The following is a 17454-nucleotide window of genomic DNA, read 5'->3' as shown; positions in this document are numbered from 1 at the left end:
AACTAAACCGAAACTGAATATTGAATGAAATGAATTTACCGGCAGATGACTGAGCGTTGATATCAGCTCCGTGAGCGATGAGTAAAGTGACTATATCTACGTATCCGCCGCTGGCAGCTTCCATTAAAGGCGTACAGTCGCCTTTAATACCGCGATCTTCAACGTTAGCTCTCATCGCTAACAACACCTGAAAAACAATCATCGAAAAAAATCATTCTCATTATTCGACGAATAGGAGGTACCGGCACACACCAACAGATGGCGTGACTGCGAGTCAGTTGATTCTTTTTTATTGTATCTTGACTTGCTGAACTCACTCGACACATTTCGAAACTTTGATATATCAAAAACTCCAATTTCCATTTCGCAAAATTTATCAAAAACAGTTAAGATTTGTACAGATCCCTCCTATAGTGTGTGATTGTAAATAGTAAATGTATATACATATTGTAAATAACCTTGTAATGTTTTTTTCTAAAATCTTCATTTTTTCTCTTTAGTAAATATCTATGAACTGAATATTTTCCCTTCACCGCATACCATGGAAATGGTAGGAGTCGAGAGTAATAAATTATCTGATCTTATCTCATCTCATCTTATCTATGTAGTCAAAATTGGTTCATTTTCAACTACAAACTGGATTCATATTATCATCAAAAAAGCCACTCTCCAAATATGTATAAGATTGAATTTTGGACTCGTGGTTTTTGGTATAGTAGTTCTCACAGAAAAATTGATATCTCGTGGGAGAACTGAAGTTGGTTTGATTATGATTGGCAATGTAGAAGAAATTTCCACAATAGAAGCACCGATATCGCGATATCGTCGTTAGACTTGTTCTTGATATTGTTGCGTAGATTCGGTAGATGTATTTTTCGACGAAAATCAATATTTGATGATTTCCCGAATGAATCCAGAAACAAATGACAACAAGACGTGTTTTACTTTAAATCAGCCGCCACGTTTCCATGGAAACGAACAGACGCTCGTGTTCTCGTGACCCGCTTACGTTTCGAACCTATGATATTTAGGTTATTTTCCATGTTTTTACCCACTGGAATTTGTGATATCCAAAAGCTGGCAATGGGTAAGTACAGTAAACTATGCGAGACTCGGTTGAGATAGGACTGCTGTAAATATTTCACTGAATTCAGAATCAGGGAACTCGGTAGCGTTGAGACTGCTGTAAATGTTTTGCTTCATGAAGAGCCCCGTACCGAAAACTGACTACCAGGATAATCATAAACCGTTATACCTGGGCTAGTTCGTAATATCCAGCTGAACAGGCCAATGATAACAAGCTATCTCCTTCCTCGGTCGTCTCATGGACGCTGCGTCCTTCGTCGAGTAATTTTCGAACTGCGTTTATATCACCATCGCTACAAGCTTCAGCTAACGTTCTCCTGTAATGAGTCAGTCGCAACATTCATTAATAAAGCGTTGATATTCAGTAAAACCCGCTTAATTTGTATCAGTTTATTACAAATTTTGATCTAATCAGGATATCATCGATGGTCGAACATATAAGCAATTAAAAAATTATGTTTAATCCGGATTTCTCATAAACCAGATAAATTCTTGTCAGTCCCAATAAATGATCCGAATTGAGCAGATTCAACTATAATTCATTACTAGTTTTTTTGTTTGTTCATACTAGTACTTTCGGGTATAATTAGTGAGCACTGAAAGGGTTAAGGTTGAACTACAATTTGTTCATGTGATATGAGACATTTTCTCGTAGGAGATCAATTCGATTTATTAGAAGTTTTACAGTAATGAATCTAATAAATGGCACTGACCCGTCCGGTGCTGTTTTGCCCTGTTGTTCAGCTCTCATTCTCGTTAACGCCGCGGCTGCTTCGTCTAATGCACAACTCACTGATGACGTTAGTTTACGCAATACCTCAGGATCCGCTAGTGCTTTACCATCAGCCGTAGATAGCTTACCGATACCTGAAACAACAAACAAAACAACATTGAAATCATAATCAAAACGACACTGATGGCTAAAGACGTTCTTTAGGATGAAAGGTGATATATGCTTTTGAAACCGGTACGTCAACCTGGTTAAAGTGGAACTTCAGTTTTACTAGTACTAGTTAAGTTTTTGTGGTAGAGTAGAACTAAGATGGTCTAAGGCAGGTCTTAGGTCTAAGCCATGACTGTGCTACTGGCCCCAGTAATTACGGACACAGTGACAATTATAACTACATTGCTACCACAATATTTTATTGAGCAAGTCTGATGAAACCATCCCTGCGCTACCTTAATGTAAGTATTCAAAGTACAACACCAGTACTATTAAATCATTTGAATGAATGAAAACCTATTAATTCAGTTAATATTACAATGTATGGTCAGATCTCCGATCAATACTTCTACAGATACCGGTAGTAGTGTATAATCAGAGCTTAGTCACCCCGGTATACATCACAGTGAGTGTCCACCGCGTACATAAATGGATATAATATGTACGCGTGGTGCACATTAGAATGGATGCGACAGAGAAAGGTCACCACATACAACAACAGCTGATTCCGCGACTGAACACGCAATAGCTTAATAGCTTAATATAGAACTTTCATCAGACTCCTACATCATCAGACAAACAAATCTCAGCAGTCTTAATATTGAAATGTCAGGACCTGCCGACTTTTGAAATTGAATTTCGATCATCTAATCGGCTTTCTAATATGCAGACCGGGCTACCTATGATCTCTATTCATTTTTTCAAGGGTTCATAAATAGAAATTGTAAATGAACTAGAAATAATTCTGATTTTGAGAGTATTTTGATAAACTCTGGAGTAATTACATTTCTAGTGGTTATAGCGAAACCTAATGAAATACCTGTATCAATACCATTAATACTAACAGTAGAAACTACAAATCAATAGTAGTCGTAGTCAGGGTTTCGAATGTATTCAGCGTCGAAATATGAAAACTAATAAATTCGTCGTCATTTTAGATTTATTCACATTTTTACATATTATGTATGGAGTGCGAATGTGAAATGTTATACTGTATAAAGGTTGGACAGATGTGACTGTGACTGACGTGGTAGATTCGTGATCACTGTGTACACTGTACACTGCCTCGAAACAGTATGAAATAATCACATCAAATTCAGTCCGTCCTCGTAGAAAAAACTCCTTTTATGAATCGCCAGTGATTTCTGTGATCACACCGTTACCACAAACTCCCGATCCGGCGATCAGATGATATATGAAGAATATAGATTTAGGGGCTGGCTTTATCAGGGGGGCCACTTACATTCGACTTGCTGACTTTTCCCTGACATGCACATAGTTTTCTCTGACTTGAATCAACAAAGTCAAATATGCGAAACATAGATGGAAACTGTTTGATATTACAAGTGATCTAGCAATCTCAACAAATATTCCTGAATTATTGGGGATGAATTTTGATATTAGTTGAGGATGAAATGAGTTAAAAACTCAATGGGGGATGAATTGAGTTAAACACTCAATGGGGGATGAATTGAGTTAAACACTCAATGGGGGATGAATTGAGTTAAACACTCAATGGGGGATGAATTTAGTTAAACACTCAATGGGGGATGAATTTAGTTAAACACTCAATGGGGGATGAATTTAGTTAAACACTCAATGGGGGATGAATTTAGTTAAACACTCAATGGGGGATGAATTTAGTTAAACACTCAATGGGGGATGAATTTAGTTAAACACTCAATGGGGGATGAATTTAGTTAAACACTCAATGGGGGATGAATTTAGTTAAACACTCAATGGGGGATGAATTTAGTTAAACACTCAATGGGGGATGAATTTAGTTAAACACTCAACGGTTCCAACTGTTTTTGGTTTCAATTAGTTGCAAAAAAAATTCACATTCAATTTCGCTTGTAAATATTCGTTCTCAGGGGCGGTCATGTTTATAATACAATAACAACGAAGAGAGAGAAACCGGAGGGCGATGAGTGTAACAACATTAACATAACATATACATTCAAAATACACACATCATACACTCGATGAAACTATGTTTGGTCCATTCCATTTGAAAAACAGACCAAGTTAGAGTAAGACCAACCAAAAATACTGATCAAGGTACATTCTAAATTTTAGAACGGACCATTTTGTCTATTGTGTGGACCGAAACTTTGCTCCGATCGCCTTTTAAGCCTAGCGCACATCGACACTGCGATTGGAGACAACTAGTTGCAAGGCAGTTTTCGGCGCATGCGAGGAACTGGCTGGATACGATCAGTTGCTTGAATGTGTCGATGTGAGCGAGCTTACAATTGGTAAGCGTCGATCTATCTCCAGTTCCAGCCAGTTGCCCATGTTCTACTTTTGAGCAACTGGTTGTAATCGCAGTCGTATCCGTCGATGTGCGCGCTCTGGATCTTGACGATTGACACGCGCCATGCAGTTGCTGCAACTGACCGGTTGTAACTAGATTTCGATGTGCGCGGGGTAATCGTTCGGTTGCAACTAGTTGTCTCCAATCGCTGTGTCGATGTGCGCTAGGCTTTAAAGAGATTGTTGCGTCTAACCAGAACCGGTGATAAAACCTGATTTCAAAAATGTGTGTGATAGATTGAATTGGTCCGTTCCAGTACGGACTAACTGTAGATTACTGGCCCTAATCGGGGTTTTAGTACGGATACAGGGTTCGTGGACCTCTCTTACCGGCGGCTTCCAATAACGCCTCTAATCGCGCCTGTGTTTCCGGATCAACTCCGCGTAGCTCATTGTTTTCCATTGTATCCGACGACAACAGGAATCGTGACGTGTCCAACCGAGGTTCGACATCTTCTAAATCGTCCTGATCCAACGTGAACGATTCGACCTGCAGATCAAAAAAAAAAAGAAGAAAAATATCGTCACAAATGTTTTATCGACGGAATACGTTCCGACATCGTCCCTCGGCAGGGATTCGAACCTGATGCCGCCTCGCGAGACTCAGTCATGGCGCAAAACCCTGCCACACTAGACCGGGTGTGCAGGTTTCCTGCTAGAAAACTTGCAGCACCGATCAGATTGCTTGTCGTATAGGCCTAATCGCTGAGGATAGATAAACAAACTATAAATGGAAAAACCCGGGCTAAAATAAACTAAATTGAAATGTAAGTAACAAAATTTTCTCAATATTCTATTTACGATGTACAGTACAAAAACCGTGCCGCACATGAGCTCTTAATCCGAGTTTATCTCTAGAGATACATGATTTCGAGATGAAAGTTAATTCAAAAATGAATTAATTTTGATGGTATATGTCTGCGGTCGAGTGTCGGGAGCCGATTTGCTAAAGATTCTCGAAGACTCAAAGAAGACGAATTAATTAATTCATCTGGTAAATGAAAATGATTAATTCTCCGAATTAAGGAAGAGAGCTCGGAACATTTTCGGTTAATTTGATTATACTACACCCACGCAGTAACTCCCCATCTATTCAAGAACATCAACCTTTCTTAAAATCGCTTTTAGGGCATCGTGAATGGGCTATAAAATCAGTTACTACAGTAGAATCTCATTTCAACGAATTCAGATAACAATTCATCTTATAATTCATTTCATACCTGATATAACAGTGAATTATCGGTTATAACGAACTGATTCTGCGGTCTCCTGAAGCTTCTCATTACGAGGTTCCACAGTAATTCCATAGAGTGGATACAACATTGAACTCAACTATCAGTCTCTGATCTCCGAGTTCCAGCTCTACAGTTGTGAGATGAGTTAACTCGCGTATTTATATCAGTTCATTTTTGATGGGTCGAATCTCATATCTCGATGAGTCAAATTTTAATTCACAACTGCGGAACTGGGTCTAGATATTCGTAGTAACGAGGTTCCGCTGAATATCAACTGTCTGAGCTTATTCCAAAAATCAAAACGTTCCCACCTGATGCACCGGTACCTCTCTTAACCGCATAGACATACACGCTCGAAGAGCAGCCAGGTAACGGTTTAAAAATTTGACATTATAAACCGTTTTCAGAGCAGCAGTAAGAAACAGCGTGTGAATATCAGTGATGGATAGTTTTAGAAAGGCGTTAAAAAATCAGCAGTCATGAATCATATAAAGTTTACAGAGTTATTAACTACGAAATCATGGAGCCCATGTGGACTGAACCCCTAGCGTAGTAGCTAGGTTAATTACTGATTTAATATCAATAGGCTCCTTCTATCAGGATCCCTACGGATCAGTCGTTCCCGGATATAAGGAATATTCAAGGAGTTTTAAAGGAGAAAATTTCATATTTCGAAGAAGTGTCTGCATTACTTTCAATATCCCGATTACAGTAGACTCCTACTAAATCAGTGCTGTTTCTCTCAGTAAATCTTTGATTCAGTAATTCTGTAAACTAATTCTTATCCTTTCTAATTCATTAACTGCCTAATTGGGTTACAAACCCTGGTACTCGATTTTCTGTACAACTTTCAACATTTCTTATATCTTATTTCTCAAAATTGAAGGAATTTTAAAGGCTTTATAAACCAGGAGTCTCCTGGAACTGACTAGTTCTGCAATCATAAGGGCATATTTTCTGGGTCTAAATGTGACAAGATTTTGACGTAGGCCTAATTTCTTCAAAAATAGATTTTTATGACTACAGAGTGAAAATGAAAACTCATTCTTCAGTTGACAAAAAGATACAAGAAGCAATGAAATTTTTCCTGAGAATATCATCAACACTGCATACGCTAATAATGGTCTCTATTCAATATGGCTCGGTTATTATTGTCCCCGCAACGTGCATGGGCCCTAGTCAAACTTAGCTAAAACTTTGGATAGCAATTTTAATGTGACCTGGCAAAATGAAATAACCCACATAGCAGTTATCACAGATACAACCACTGCGAGTAGCTAAGCAACTTGAATAGAAAGCATTTTGACCCCTAATCAGAATGATATAATGATATCAATATTTAAGTAGTTTGATAGTGGTTTGCAAGACCATGTGCTCTAGCATAGGACCTAATAGGCTCATCGGTGGATCCAGACCCGTGGGTGATATAGGCTACGATTTAGATCTTCGAGTAAAATGTACCGCTATAAATTTGATCAAACCGAATCCAAAAATCAAGAAATCCTAAAACGAATATGAGTAAGATTATGGAGCAGGACTAGCACCGCCTGCTCTTTCGTTGAGTCTCCAGTTTTCACCTTGTCACGTATATAAATGCCATATTTGAGTCCAATGCCCCTGTTATTAGGAAAAATACTCTTAAGCCGCAGTCACAATCCGGATCCGACCCTGATGATAGGCTATAGGGCCTACCTACCTATAGGGGCTACCTATCAATAGGCCTATTCTGAGATACAAAGCTTAGGCTATAGATAGGCCTATTTATTGACATATATTGAATATATAATATTTAACTCAAAACTATGCATTCATAAAAACTTACCCGGGCTGGGATTCTTAACTGAAATACAACAAATAACCACCACTGAATAGACCCTAAATACCCAGAATAAATCCATAAATCGTGAACCTTTAACATTCACTATCAGTCAGCCATTTTCTTTAGGCAAAAATTACCGATCCTAATTTATGTGTGCAAGAATGTCTCTGCGAAAACGGCAGTTTTATACTTACATCGGAGACTTCGACGTCCTCGTCGGTGTAAGAAAGATCGGCTATAAAATGATCAGATTCGACGCCGGTAAAAGGCCGCGCACAGTCCATAACAAGCTGATTATGTAAAGAAGAGGATGGTGCAGTCTCCTGACTACCAGCCGACTCAGACTCCGGTAGCGCCGCTATTTTGCGCTTGTCAGCGTCGTCCGGAGCAGATTTAGTCGCTTCATTCTGCATTTTCTAATTCCGAACGTTCGTGCGATAATTCGGTAGCATTTGCGAGTCGATACGACGCGTGTAACGTATCGAAAACGGGCGAATTTCGGGTGAATTTTCTCAACTGCGACTCGAGTTAGTCTACGCCGCCATTACAGATATAATGTGCACAGTTCCCGGATGTGCATGGCGTATTTTACCCCAGCACGAGTTCAATCCATTTTCCATTCAATTCATCCATTCATTATCGGCTGACGTAATTCATATGATTTAGGGATGGATTTTTGTCCGGAGACCGAATATCCGGATAAACTGAAAAAGATATCCAGTGTCAGAATCAAAGGGTTCGCCTATCAACCCTAAATCAATTTGCCAATTTCTAATTATCGATCTCTGAAATCGATCCATTCCGATATTAATCACTCGAAATTGGATTTTCTGTCAGAATGATATTTTCTCAGTTCGAAAGTTGAATTCACGCTAGATTTCCCGTGAAAATGAAAATAATCAATCTATTACGGCATTTGCCCAAAAGTGACCATAAGGCCTCTAGACCATCAGTCAGCTGACATAATTTCCAGTAGAGACACAGGGAATAAATTCATTGCAAAGGCTTCAAATTGTTCAATTCCTCCTTGGATTCCACACTACCAATAATTCCTCGAAAAACCAAAATTAATCAAAAACAAATGATTCCAAATAATATAATATGATTTATTAATCATTAAATGATAGAATATGAAATATTGGTACAAAAATACTTCAAAATACATAATATTCTTATCATTATCATAATCAAAGGTAGTTTAAATTAAATCTGCAGCACTTTTAATTAATATCCTTAGCACATTGTACAGACCATAAAAATGCCCCTAATTGTAAACCTGACCTTAATTGGAAAAAGGATTTATCAAGATCAGAGGATTTTGATTTTTTTTCGAAGATATGGTTAAAAGTTCGCCATGTCCAAGTTTAGGCAAGGTTTTGCATTTAGAACATTATTTGATCTTTTGTAAATTATTTACCATTTTAGCACTTTTCATAATCAGCAGCTTAATTTGAGAAGACAATAAGTCCACTGTAAATTGTATTTTTGTAAAAGATAAGATGATTAAATAGTAATAATGATAATTCAATAGATAATGAAATACATATTATGCTAAATGTATCTGAAAGTTAATAAAATCGTTGAATATTTTCAGGTAAATCAATTCATGATTACATAACTGTTTGTCATGGTCGCATATCTTTAAGTACAGGCATCATTGTTACCACATTAACATTCAAAATTCTCAAGTATTTCATGAGTGATTTTTAAATTTTTCCCAAATGGAAGTGAGGCCTCCAATACCTGATAACTATGTGAAGTACATGTACAATGAATTCCCACACATTTCCCCGATAAGAGAAAAATCTATTTATAGGAATTTGTTGGAATTTATCATTTACACACAGTTTACTTGGATAGAGGTTTATTCGACTACTAACTCTTGGATAAGTTGGTAATGATAAAATTTCTGCCTAAATTCATTATCAAAGAATCAATTTTGAGGCGTCTTCTTTTCCCATTCCTTCTTCCTCAGTTCAATGCGTCGAATTTTACCACTGATTGTTTTCGGAAGATCGGCTACGAATTCAATCTGCAATAGGTATCATTTATTATTATTGATGTCCTCAGAAATGTAACTGGTACGCAAAATATAGTAAAACTTGTTGCGTAAGTCAGATTGCTGTCAGTTGGAAAATTGGACTAGTTTGCAGGGTGACCTTTTTGACTTTTCTCAAATTTTTGGGTGACCTTTTTCATTTTGTCAACAAAAGACAATTGGTGCATTTCAGTGCAGGTGTACGCTTGATATTGCCTTTATGGACATCGCATGCCCTTTTGAGACTTGGCAAAATTGGCTACTGGATCTGCCCCCCAGTTCTAGGTCTGGAATTTTTCCAGTTTTTTTCCTATCAAAATCTCTCTCTTAGCCGGATTTTATCAGTTGGAGAAATATTTTATATCCAATGGTATAAAAGAATCATCTTCAGGAATACTTAGTACGTATTCCTTCATCTTCTGGTATCAGTATTCCTGAAGATGACCATTGAGATTTAGTCGAAATGTCGAATAAATATTAGCTCAAGGAAAAATTCCAGACACATTTTAATATTTGTGTGTGATTTTATGTAATTTCTAACACACCAGTGTTTCATCGATAGTATGGATGGACTAACCTTACGAGGGTATTTATAGGGGGCAGCGACTTGCTTTACGTGATTTTGAATGTCTTTTTTCAGGCCTTCTTTATCCTCGTATTTTTCGTATTGCGGCGTCAAAACGATGAAAGCTTTCACCACCTATATTTCAGAGGGGAGAAATATCTAATAAACATCTTTCAAAGGGCAACAGAATTTACAGTGTAAATATACAGTCGACGAGTACAAACCTCTCCTCTATCAGGGTCAGGGCTGCTCACTACAGCAGATTCCAATACTGCATCGTGTTCAATCAGGGCACTTTCCACTTCAAATGGTCCGATACGATATCTGCAGCAAAGAAGAATATTTCAATCTCGTGTCCACGAACAGGAGATGTTGGTTCCATAAATTCCCCAATGACGACATCATATGTTATAAGGGTCTATATTCATCAACTACATTGGAATCCATGTGGAGAAGTCATAATTAACTGTTTCTCCCATCCCGATGTGCTTACTGGAGTAGTGCTTAAATTGTATACAAGAGGGATTGGAAATCTTAACCTAAATCTGAACCATGAAAATTTTGTATACATGATTTCAAAGCCGGCATTAAAGCAGCCACAACCAGCGTGCCAGTGTTGATGCCTCCACAACAACTATGCCCCGGCAATATATGATAGGTGATTTTGCGGCTGGCGTACTTGTAGTGTGTGGCTGGCTTAAGAACGATCCCTCTAACTTTCACCAACTCAGAAAATAAAATCTAATCAATGAATAGATCGCAATGCGCAATAAGTGATGTCATCGGGGTCTAAAAGAGAAATGATTTTCTATGAGTATACGTACCCTGATGAAATCATCACGTCATCCGCACGTCCGATGAACCAAATATATCCATCTTTATCGATCTTTCCGCGATCTCCGAGCAGGAAATAATCACCGCGGTAAGATCTCTCATTCAACGCATCGTCATTCTATAAAATATTCACAATGTCCAGTGAAATTACGCGTATAATCCAGATTAGTCGAATCGGCATTTTGATCTAATCTGAATTTCATTTTCAGTCCATCTATACGGTTCGTAATAGTAAGGCTGGGGCAAAAGTAAGCACTCGGTACTTTTGTAAGGCAAAAGTAAGCACTTAAACCTCTGAAAGGTTTTAGGCGTAGTTTCCATCCAATACGGCCACTTAGGGTTTCAGATATCATCACCAATCACCGCTCAGCGTAAGGCGGAATTCTTTCAAGCGTAAAATCGTGAATTTTGTGCAATTAATGAAACTCTGGGAAAATGGAAACCTTCAAGAGGTTAGACACTTTTTGCTAGGTATCAAGAGTAAGACTGGAGAACATTTTACGTAGCACAACTTACTAAATAATGTTCGAACAGTTGGACTGGCCGTTCCGGTTTGTATTTCAACCCGATATCACCTTCTGTTTCTATAGGCAATTCATTTCCATTTTCATCTATAATCTACACACAGAATGACAATATTGAAAAGAAATTCGCTAAATATTTTCACGAATGAAAATGATGAAATATGTTTTCCAACTCACAGCCATATCGACACCAGGAACAGCTTTACCGAATGATCCAGGCCTTAGTTCCATACATCTCATTGTACTGGCTATAGCACCCTGAATAATAATATTCATTTGGATACGATACAATTATGATTTTAACGACGCGCGTGTCGTTCTACTAGTGCTTACTTACTGTTTCAGTTTGTCCATAACCCTCGTATATAGGCAGACCAGTTTCACCTACCCAACTCTCTACCACCTCTGGATTCTGCAAGAAAAATTCATCATCATTTTGCAGGGTAGTCACCTTTGTTTGACTCGCTTTCCCTGACTGTCCCCCGATATACGCGTTAATTTCCCTGATTTGATCCGCTAAGAATCCAATCAATTAAACACAGTCTAAAACATAATACTAGAGGGAAACTGTTTGAATTACGCAATCTCAACAATTTCCCTGACTTTTCCTTGATCTTAAGCTTTTTACAAAATTCACTGACTTTTCCCTTATTTCCATGACTCATTCACCTGATGAAGCTTCTATTCATTAGAAGCGAAAGCTCGTGCCTCAAATAAATAGTTAACCTAAACAGTACTACTCGTCTCGCTACTGATTTCCAGATAAGTGGCCACCCTCGAGGCATTGAATGCGTTTGTAACTTCGTGAAATTTTAACGGAATAACCATATCGATTGTGTAGATAATCTCACCAGCGGTTCCCCGGCGCTCACACAATGCCTCAACGCTTTAAAATCATACGATTTTAAATCCTCCTTCACAAACGACCGGTAGCCAGTAGGCGGCGCACAGAATACGGTCACCGGATATTTGCATAAAACCTAAAACAAATAAGATCATTGGATTTCCTTAAAGAGTATTTCACACCAAATATGTGTCATTTATGAATCTAATAAAACCAAGTGCAATGAACTACGATTTGATAGCAGGTCTCAGGATTCAGTTTCACAAAAAGGATTAGACTGGACTTATATCTAAGCCATGGTTATACAAGTGAGCCCAGAACTTGATTACTTCAAATAACCAGATTTTAACTCGAGATTGATAACGTACCTGTAGACATTTTTTCGAGTCGAACTTTTCAGTTGAGTAGATAAAACTACAACAGCCGGAGACCCAAGTTCCGAACAGTGCGGAGAAAGCAGTTTTAGCCCAACCTGGATCAGATATTCCCCACACTACATCAGACTGATGCGCATCGTATATAAACCTGCAAATCACAAACATCAGAATAGCATTCATTTTTTATGGATTGAAATTTAGCCTGTGCCTAATAAGACCGTGCGCTCACATGTAAACCCCTCACTCGGCACTAAACAATGCTCAAACAGAGCAAAATGAGTCACCAGTTGCAATTTACAGTCACACAATAATTTGACCCATCATAAGATTTGGCTCAGGCCTGGTCTGACGTTTTTTCGGTTGGGCCAAATTTGGCAAAATGGATACAGGCCCTTTGGCACCCGTGTGAAGTGACGGGCCAAAAACACTCAGGATGTCATACCAACACACGTGTGTCATACGAAGGTAGCACTGAATTTTCTACAAGATTCTCTATACCTAGCTGTCGCCTGGTGTCCAATTCCTAAACTAGCATGCGTGTGTTGAGCCATCTTCGGAGCACCAGTCGTTCCACTTGTAAAATACAATATTGATGGATCCGATGACTTTGTATCGAGACACTAGAATAGAATATATACTGTCAAACTTGGCTAAGTCAAAAACTATCTTTGAGTCACAATTTGTGTACATGTTTTTCCAGTTCAATATACTAAGTTTAAGTTGTCATTTGAACAGGATCCCTACAGATATCAGTCATTCCTGGGTATGAGGAGTTTTCAAGGTGTTTTAAAGGAGAAAATTTCAAATTTGATGAAGTGTCTGCATCACTTTCATTTCCCAATTACAGTAGACACCAAATCTCCAGACTATTAATTTAGTGGTAAGCAAATTCCTATCCTTTCAAATTCTGTAACCTCTTAATTGGGCAACAAATCCTGGTCCCAGCAGTACAGATTTAGGCGTAGTCTTTCTATTGTATATTTACTGTAAATCTTGACACAATTATAGAAATAAATCTACGTACATCATGATGTTCAGAAACTTCATCAAACAGGTTGTAATAGTTCAACCAACCAGACCTAAAAATCGCAACAATATCATAAAACGTAAAATTCGCAGAGACTGAGGAGTGGATGGAAGAATTCACCAGAAATTTTTCTATGATGAACTTTTTAGTCTAGAGAAATCATGCAAAAATACTTCGAAACTAACAGAACTCATATTTGATAAGAGTTCTGACAGCTATTTCATTACCTGGATTTTTCCGACACGAGAAGTTTGAGTTTGAGGTCAGGACATCCTACACAAGCCTGCAGAAAAAGAAAAAAATTTGACAAACTCTACCATTACATAACACGGCTGCCAACCTCCGAAAAGGGCTATCAGTAACAAATTGAATTTTTCTCAGGAGCATTTCATTGAAATATGAAATTCAATCAGTAATCAACAGCAAGACCATCGGTAACATCTTTCATATGTACGCATTGAACAAATGAAATCTGTATTTTTCGTAATGAAATAGTGACAAATACTGAACATCAGGAACAGTTGGCAGCAGCTCGGACAAATTTAATGAACCTCATTCTTTGTTCACTTTTATCTATCCATATATTTGAGTTGAATGAAGTTGAACAGAGTTGAATGAAATGGACTCACTTTATCGACACTATCAGCCAGACTCTCATCGGTGATTATACATTTAGCCTTAGACATTTTCAACCGATAATTAATGTCATGACTAGTGAGTAACATAGTACCGGGTGACATCACTATTCCACAACGCAATGACGCTAAACTGAACAACCACCATTCAGGATTTCTACCCAGTAAAACGAGAATAACATCACCTTCTTTCAATCCGCAGCTCGTCTCAAGAATATTAGCAACCCTAGAACATATTCATTAAATCCTCGATTAATTTAGCCTGAACACCGGACAATGCACCAAGGGTGGATTTAGGGGTCGACCAGGCCCTTCAAAATTCGAATGTGTCCTCCAAAAGGTCTGGAAAAACTTTTCTTTTGCAAAGATGATTCGAAGAAAAAGAAAAATAATTCTCAATGGTCTCCGTTAAGGGTCAGAAAACCCCCTGTTTGTCCTAAATTGTCTGTGGGAGGGCCATCCATTGCCAACTCTGCCCTTTTCAAGTGCCCTTTCCAATGTCAGGTCCACCTTCTTCGAACAGGTTGCCCTTGTTTGGAAATGACGGCTCAATATTAGACTAATTTATCTCATTCGATGGCAAGAAACTAAATGAAATCTACCAATCAGGCCAGGGTAGGGCTACTCACTTTTTTGACTTGGTCGAAAGTTCGCTGAATGACCATTTAACTTCTCTGCCCTGATCATTGATCCACCACAGGGCTGTTTCATTTCGCTCGGCCGCATTCGACTGCAAAATGTTTCATTCATCCATATATGTACATGTATAACTATGGAAGTGGATATTTTGCCGACATGACATTACTCTAGTAAATGCTATAATTAGATTGAGGGCTGTAAGCAGTTTAAACTAATGATAGCAGCTAAAACCGATTGTCAAGGGGTAGAATGTCGCACTAGGCCACAGTTAGGTAGTGGGTTCAAACGCTGCACTAGCCCACAATGAGTCCAAATTTTTCAAATAGAATAGCATTTACAAGAATGATACATTTGCAAAATATCCACTTCAAGACTGAAAATATAAACTGGTCAACCACAGGGGCTCGTATTTGAAGTTTGGGGGGTGAACTGTAGCTTAGATCATCCAATATCCCTGGTACTATATATATAAAAAGAAAGTAGCAGGAATACTTTATGATCTAAGCTACAGTTTGCCCCCAAACTTCAAATACGAGCCCCTGTGTGGTCAACTAAGCGTTAGTTAGAAAGTACTTGTCAGTTTACCTCCTGAGCAAACTTGTCGATCACATCTCGGGCAAAATTGAATTTCTCTGGTACTTGCATCTTGAACGTTTTTTTCTCATACTCGTAATCATTAACACCGATGAGCGAGTTACCCGGTGGATAACTGATATATCTGTAGTGCTCTACGACCGGACGAGGAGGTGATGGCGAACTTGCACCATTCAGTTTCTGTAAGACCGCGCCCAGAAATCGTGAATGTCTCCATGATGTGATAACTGATACCCTAAACATCTGAATCAGATTGAAAGATAAAATGTTGACAGTAAATTGAATTTGAACATGGATTTTTTATCTCAATTTCTAGGTCATTTTAGGCAACAACTTTAGTGTACATTTAGTTGTCCGTTAACTGTCCTTATAAGGATATTTTGCGTGAAAAGGTCTTGGACTTGAATATCATATAAGCACAATATCCGAAAAACAGGTAAATACACGACACAGGTCAGGAGGCTTAAATTAGAAGTCAACAAATGAAGAAGAATTACTCCAATTAGAAGGCTCATTTAATTACTCTCTCCTAAACTAGTTAGTAAACGGAAAAGTCGAGAAGAAGAAATGTCGAGTCATCAATCAATCAGCAGTTGACACTCCTACTTTTCAGAAGTGAGCCGGTAGACCTTAGATTATGTTGCTTCACGAACACATTAAACCACTCAGCCCCTGGATATTCGTTCTACCAGCCGGAGAAAAACTTCACAAACCCATAAATCACATTCAGGAACCCGGAAATAACCTAGCTTCGAGCGTCAGCATCGTTCAGAATTTGCGAATGATGTCTGTCTACACAGGTCTTACCTGTCATGTCAGGTCCCGAAAAACCCAAACTCACAACAATATTTCACGAAACGGCGAAATATCTAGGCATGTGCTAGACGAATGGAAGAACATTTTGAGTTGAATGAATATTCTGATCCGTCGTAAATATCGAAAATGATTCAACAATAACGATAAAGAAAATGTTCTGACTAATAATTCATTTGAAAGGTTGATTTATAAGAAGAAAATATTTATGTGTAAAATGAGTTATTTCTGTATTAAAGGAAAAAAATAAGTTTCAGGCATAGATGACTTAATTAATGTAGAAGTAAGGGAAAATTTTCGATAGCTGAATCGAGGTCTTGATATTTCGTTTCCGCAATAAGACACTGAAAAATATCTGCTCACTATCCACAGTTCGCCGGCATCACTCCTCACTGTCCTGAAGTCTCACTATTTATCAGTATCAGTATCAGTGTATTTATATTCATTGTTTTTATGATGTACATGTATAAAGGAGCCGAATGCAATATAGAGACTGATTTTATTGAGACTGATTTTAAATCAACTCATCAATTTAAAGCAAAATTTAAAGCAAGAAGTTTTTTTTCTATTTATATCAGTTTTAATGCAGACCTGTCACCACAGGTCGCGAGAAATTCTGCAAAATGGCGCGAGCCGCCGTGTGAGCTGAGGTCTCGCTTCAAAATTATTGTTTTATAGTAACTTAAGATTTAATCTATCTATGGTAAGCAATTGATGTTATACTCATTACTATAATGAGACCAAAAAAATTAAAGTTTTCCTTCATTTCATCAGTTTAATAATGCAGACCTGTCACCACAGGTCCAGAGAAGCTCTGCAAAATGGCGCGAGCTGCCGTGTGAGGTCTCGCTTCAAAATTATTGTTTTATAGTAACTTAAGATTAACTATATCCATGGTTAGAAATTTATTTTTATGGCCTTATTAAAGTTCCACGATATTGTTCAGCTGGCTACTGGCGTGTATTCAACCGGGCAGTAGAACCTTTTCATTCAACTTCTATAAGCTCTCAATAATCCATTCAACAATAGAGACACAATTGCGGCTTTTCAGAGTTGTTGATATCATTCATAATCATACGCGCCATTGAATACGTCACCGGCTGACTACGGTGTACACAAGCATAGGCCATTCACCTCTGCACACTCACACTGTGAACATGCTACC

At 38.1% G+C, this 17454-nt stretch overlaps 2 protein-coding genes across 5 annotated transcripts in view; both read right to left on the bottom strand.

The window, feature by feature from the left end:
• The window catches only part of LOC141903797 (ankyrin repeat domain-containing protein 17-like), a 37370-nt gene extending 29436 nt beyond the window's left edge, over positions 1-7934 (bottom strand). The window contains 6 exon segments of the mRNA XM_074792113.1: positions 40-187; positions 1256-1403; positions 1800-1953; positions 4676-4835; positions 7403-7420; positions 7594-7934. Coding sequence (XP_074648214.1) covers positions 40-187; positions 1256-1403; positions 1800-1953; positions 4676-4835; positions 7403-7420; positions 7594-7812 — 847 coding nt within the window. The 5' untranslated portion in view covers positions 7813-7934.
• A 557-nt stretch (positions 7935-8491) lies between these two features.
• Positions 8492-16248, bottom strand: LOC141903168 (acyl-coenzyme A synthetase ACSM3, mitochondrial-like). Of its 4 annotated transcripts, none has more exons than XM_074791197.1 (16): positions 16190-16248; positions 15468-15719; positions 14873-14973; positions 14238-14469; positions 13836-13891; positions 13606-13660; positions 13080-13201; positions 12573-12729; positions 12212-12340; positions 11698-11772; positions 11538-11618; positions 11353-11454; positions 10827-10954; positions 10227-10326; positions 10015-10137; positions 8492-9431 (listed from the first exon to the last, which is right to left on the bottom strand). In XM_074791197.1, exons 2-16 carry the CDS (start codon positions 15717-15719, stop codon positions 9333-9335), a joined length of 1812 nt encoding a protein of 603 aa, XP_074647298.1. In that variant the 5' UTR covers positions 16190-16248; the 3' UTR covers positions 8492-9332. The 4 variants fall into 4 exon arrangements, with proteins under 4 accessions (XP_074647298.1, XP_074647296.1, XP_074647295.1 ...); XM_074791195.1 differs by having other exon boundaries at positions 16106-16244; XM_074791194.1 differs by having other exon boundaries at positions 15974-16204.
• Between the last annotated feature and the right edge of the window lie 1206 nt (positions 16249-17454).

This window comes from Tubulanus polymorphus, chromosome 4 (genome assembly GCF_964204645.1).
Source record: "Tubulanus polymorphus chromosome 4, tnTubPoly1.2, whole genome shotgun sequence".
In the NCBI taxonomy this organism is placed as follows: domain Eukaryota; kingdom Metazoa; phylum Nemertea; class Palaeonemertea; order Tubulaniformes; family Tubulanidae; genus Tubulanus; species Tubulanus polymorphus.
This window is presented reverse-complemented; position numbering and strand designations above follow the sequence as displayed.

What these genes read in the sequence shown, in the direction of transcription:
- LOC141903168 (XM_074791194.1), bottom strand. An exon ending in GGACACCAGGCGACAGCTAG is followed by an intron (nt 12,730 to 13,079) that starts GTATAGAGAATC and finishes TGTGATTTGCAG; the next exon opens with GTTTATATACGATGCGCATC. An exon ending in CTGACCCTGATAGAGGAGAG is followed by an intron (nt 10,138 to 10,226) that starts GTTTGTACTCGT and finishes TCTGAAATATAG; the next exon opens with GTGGTGAAAGCTTTCATCGT.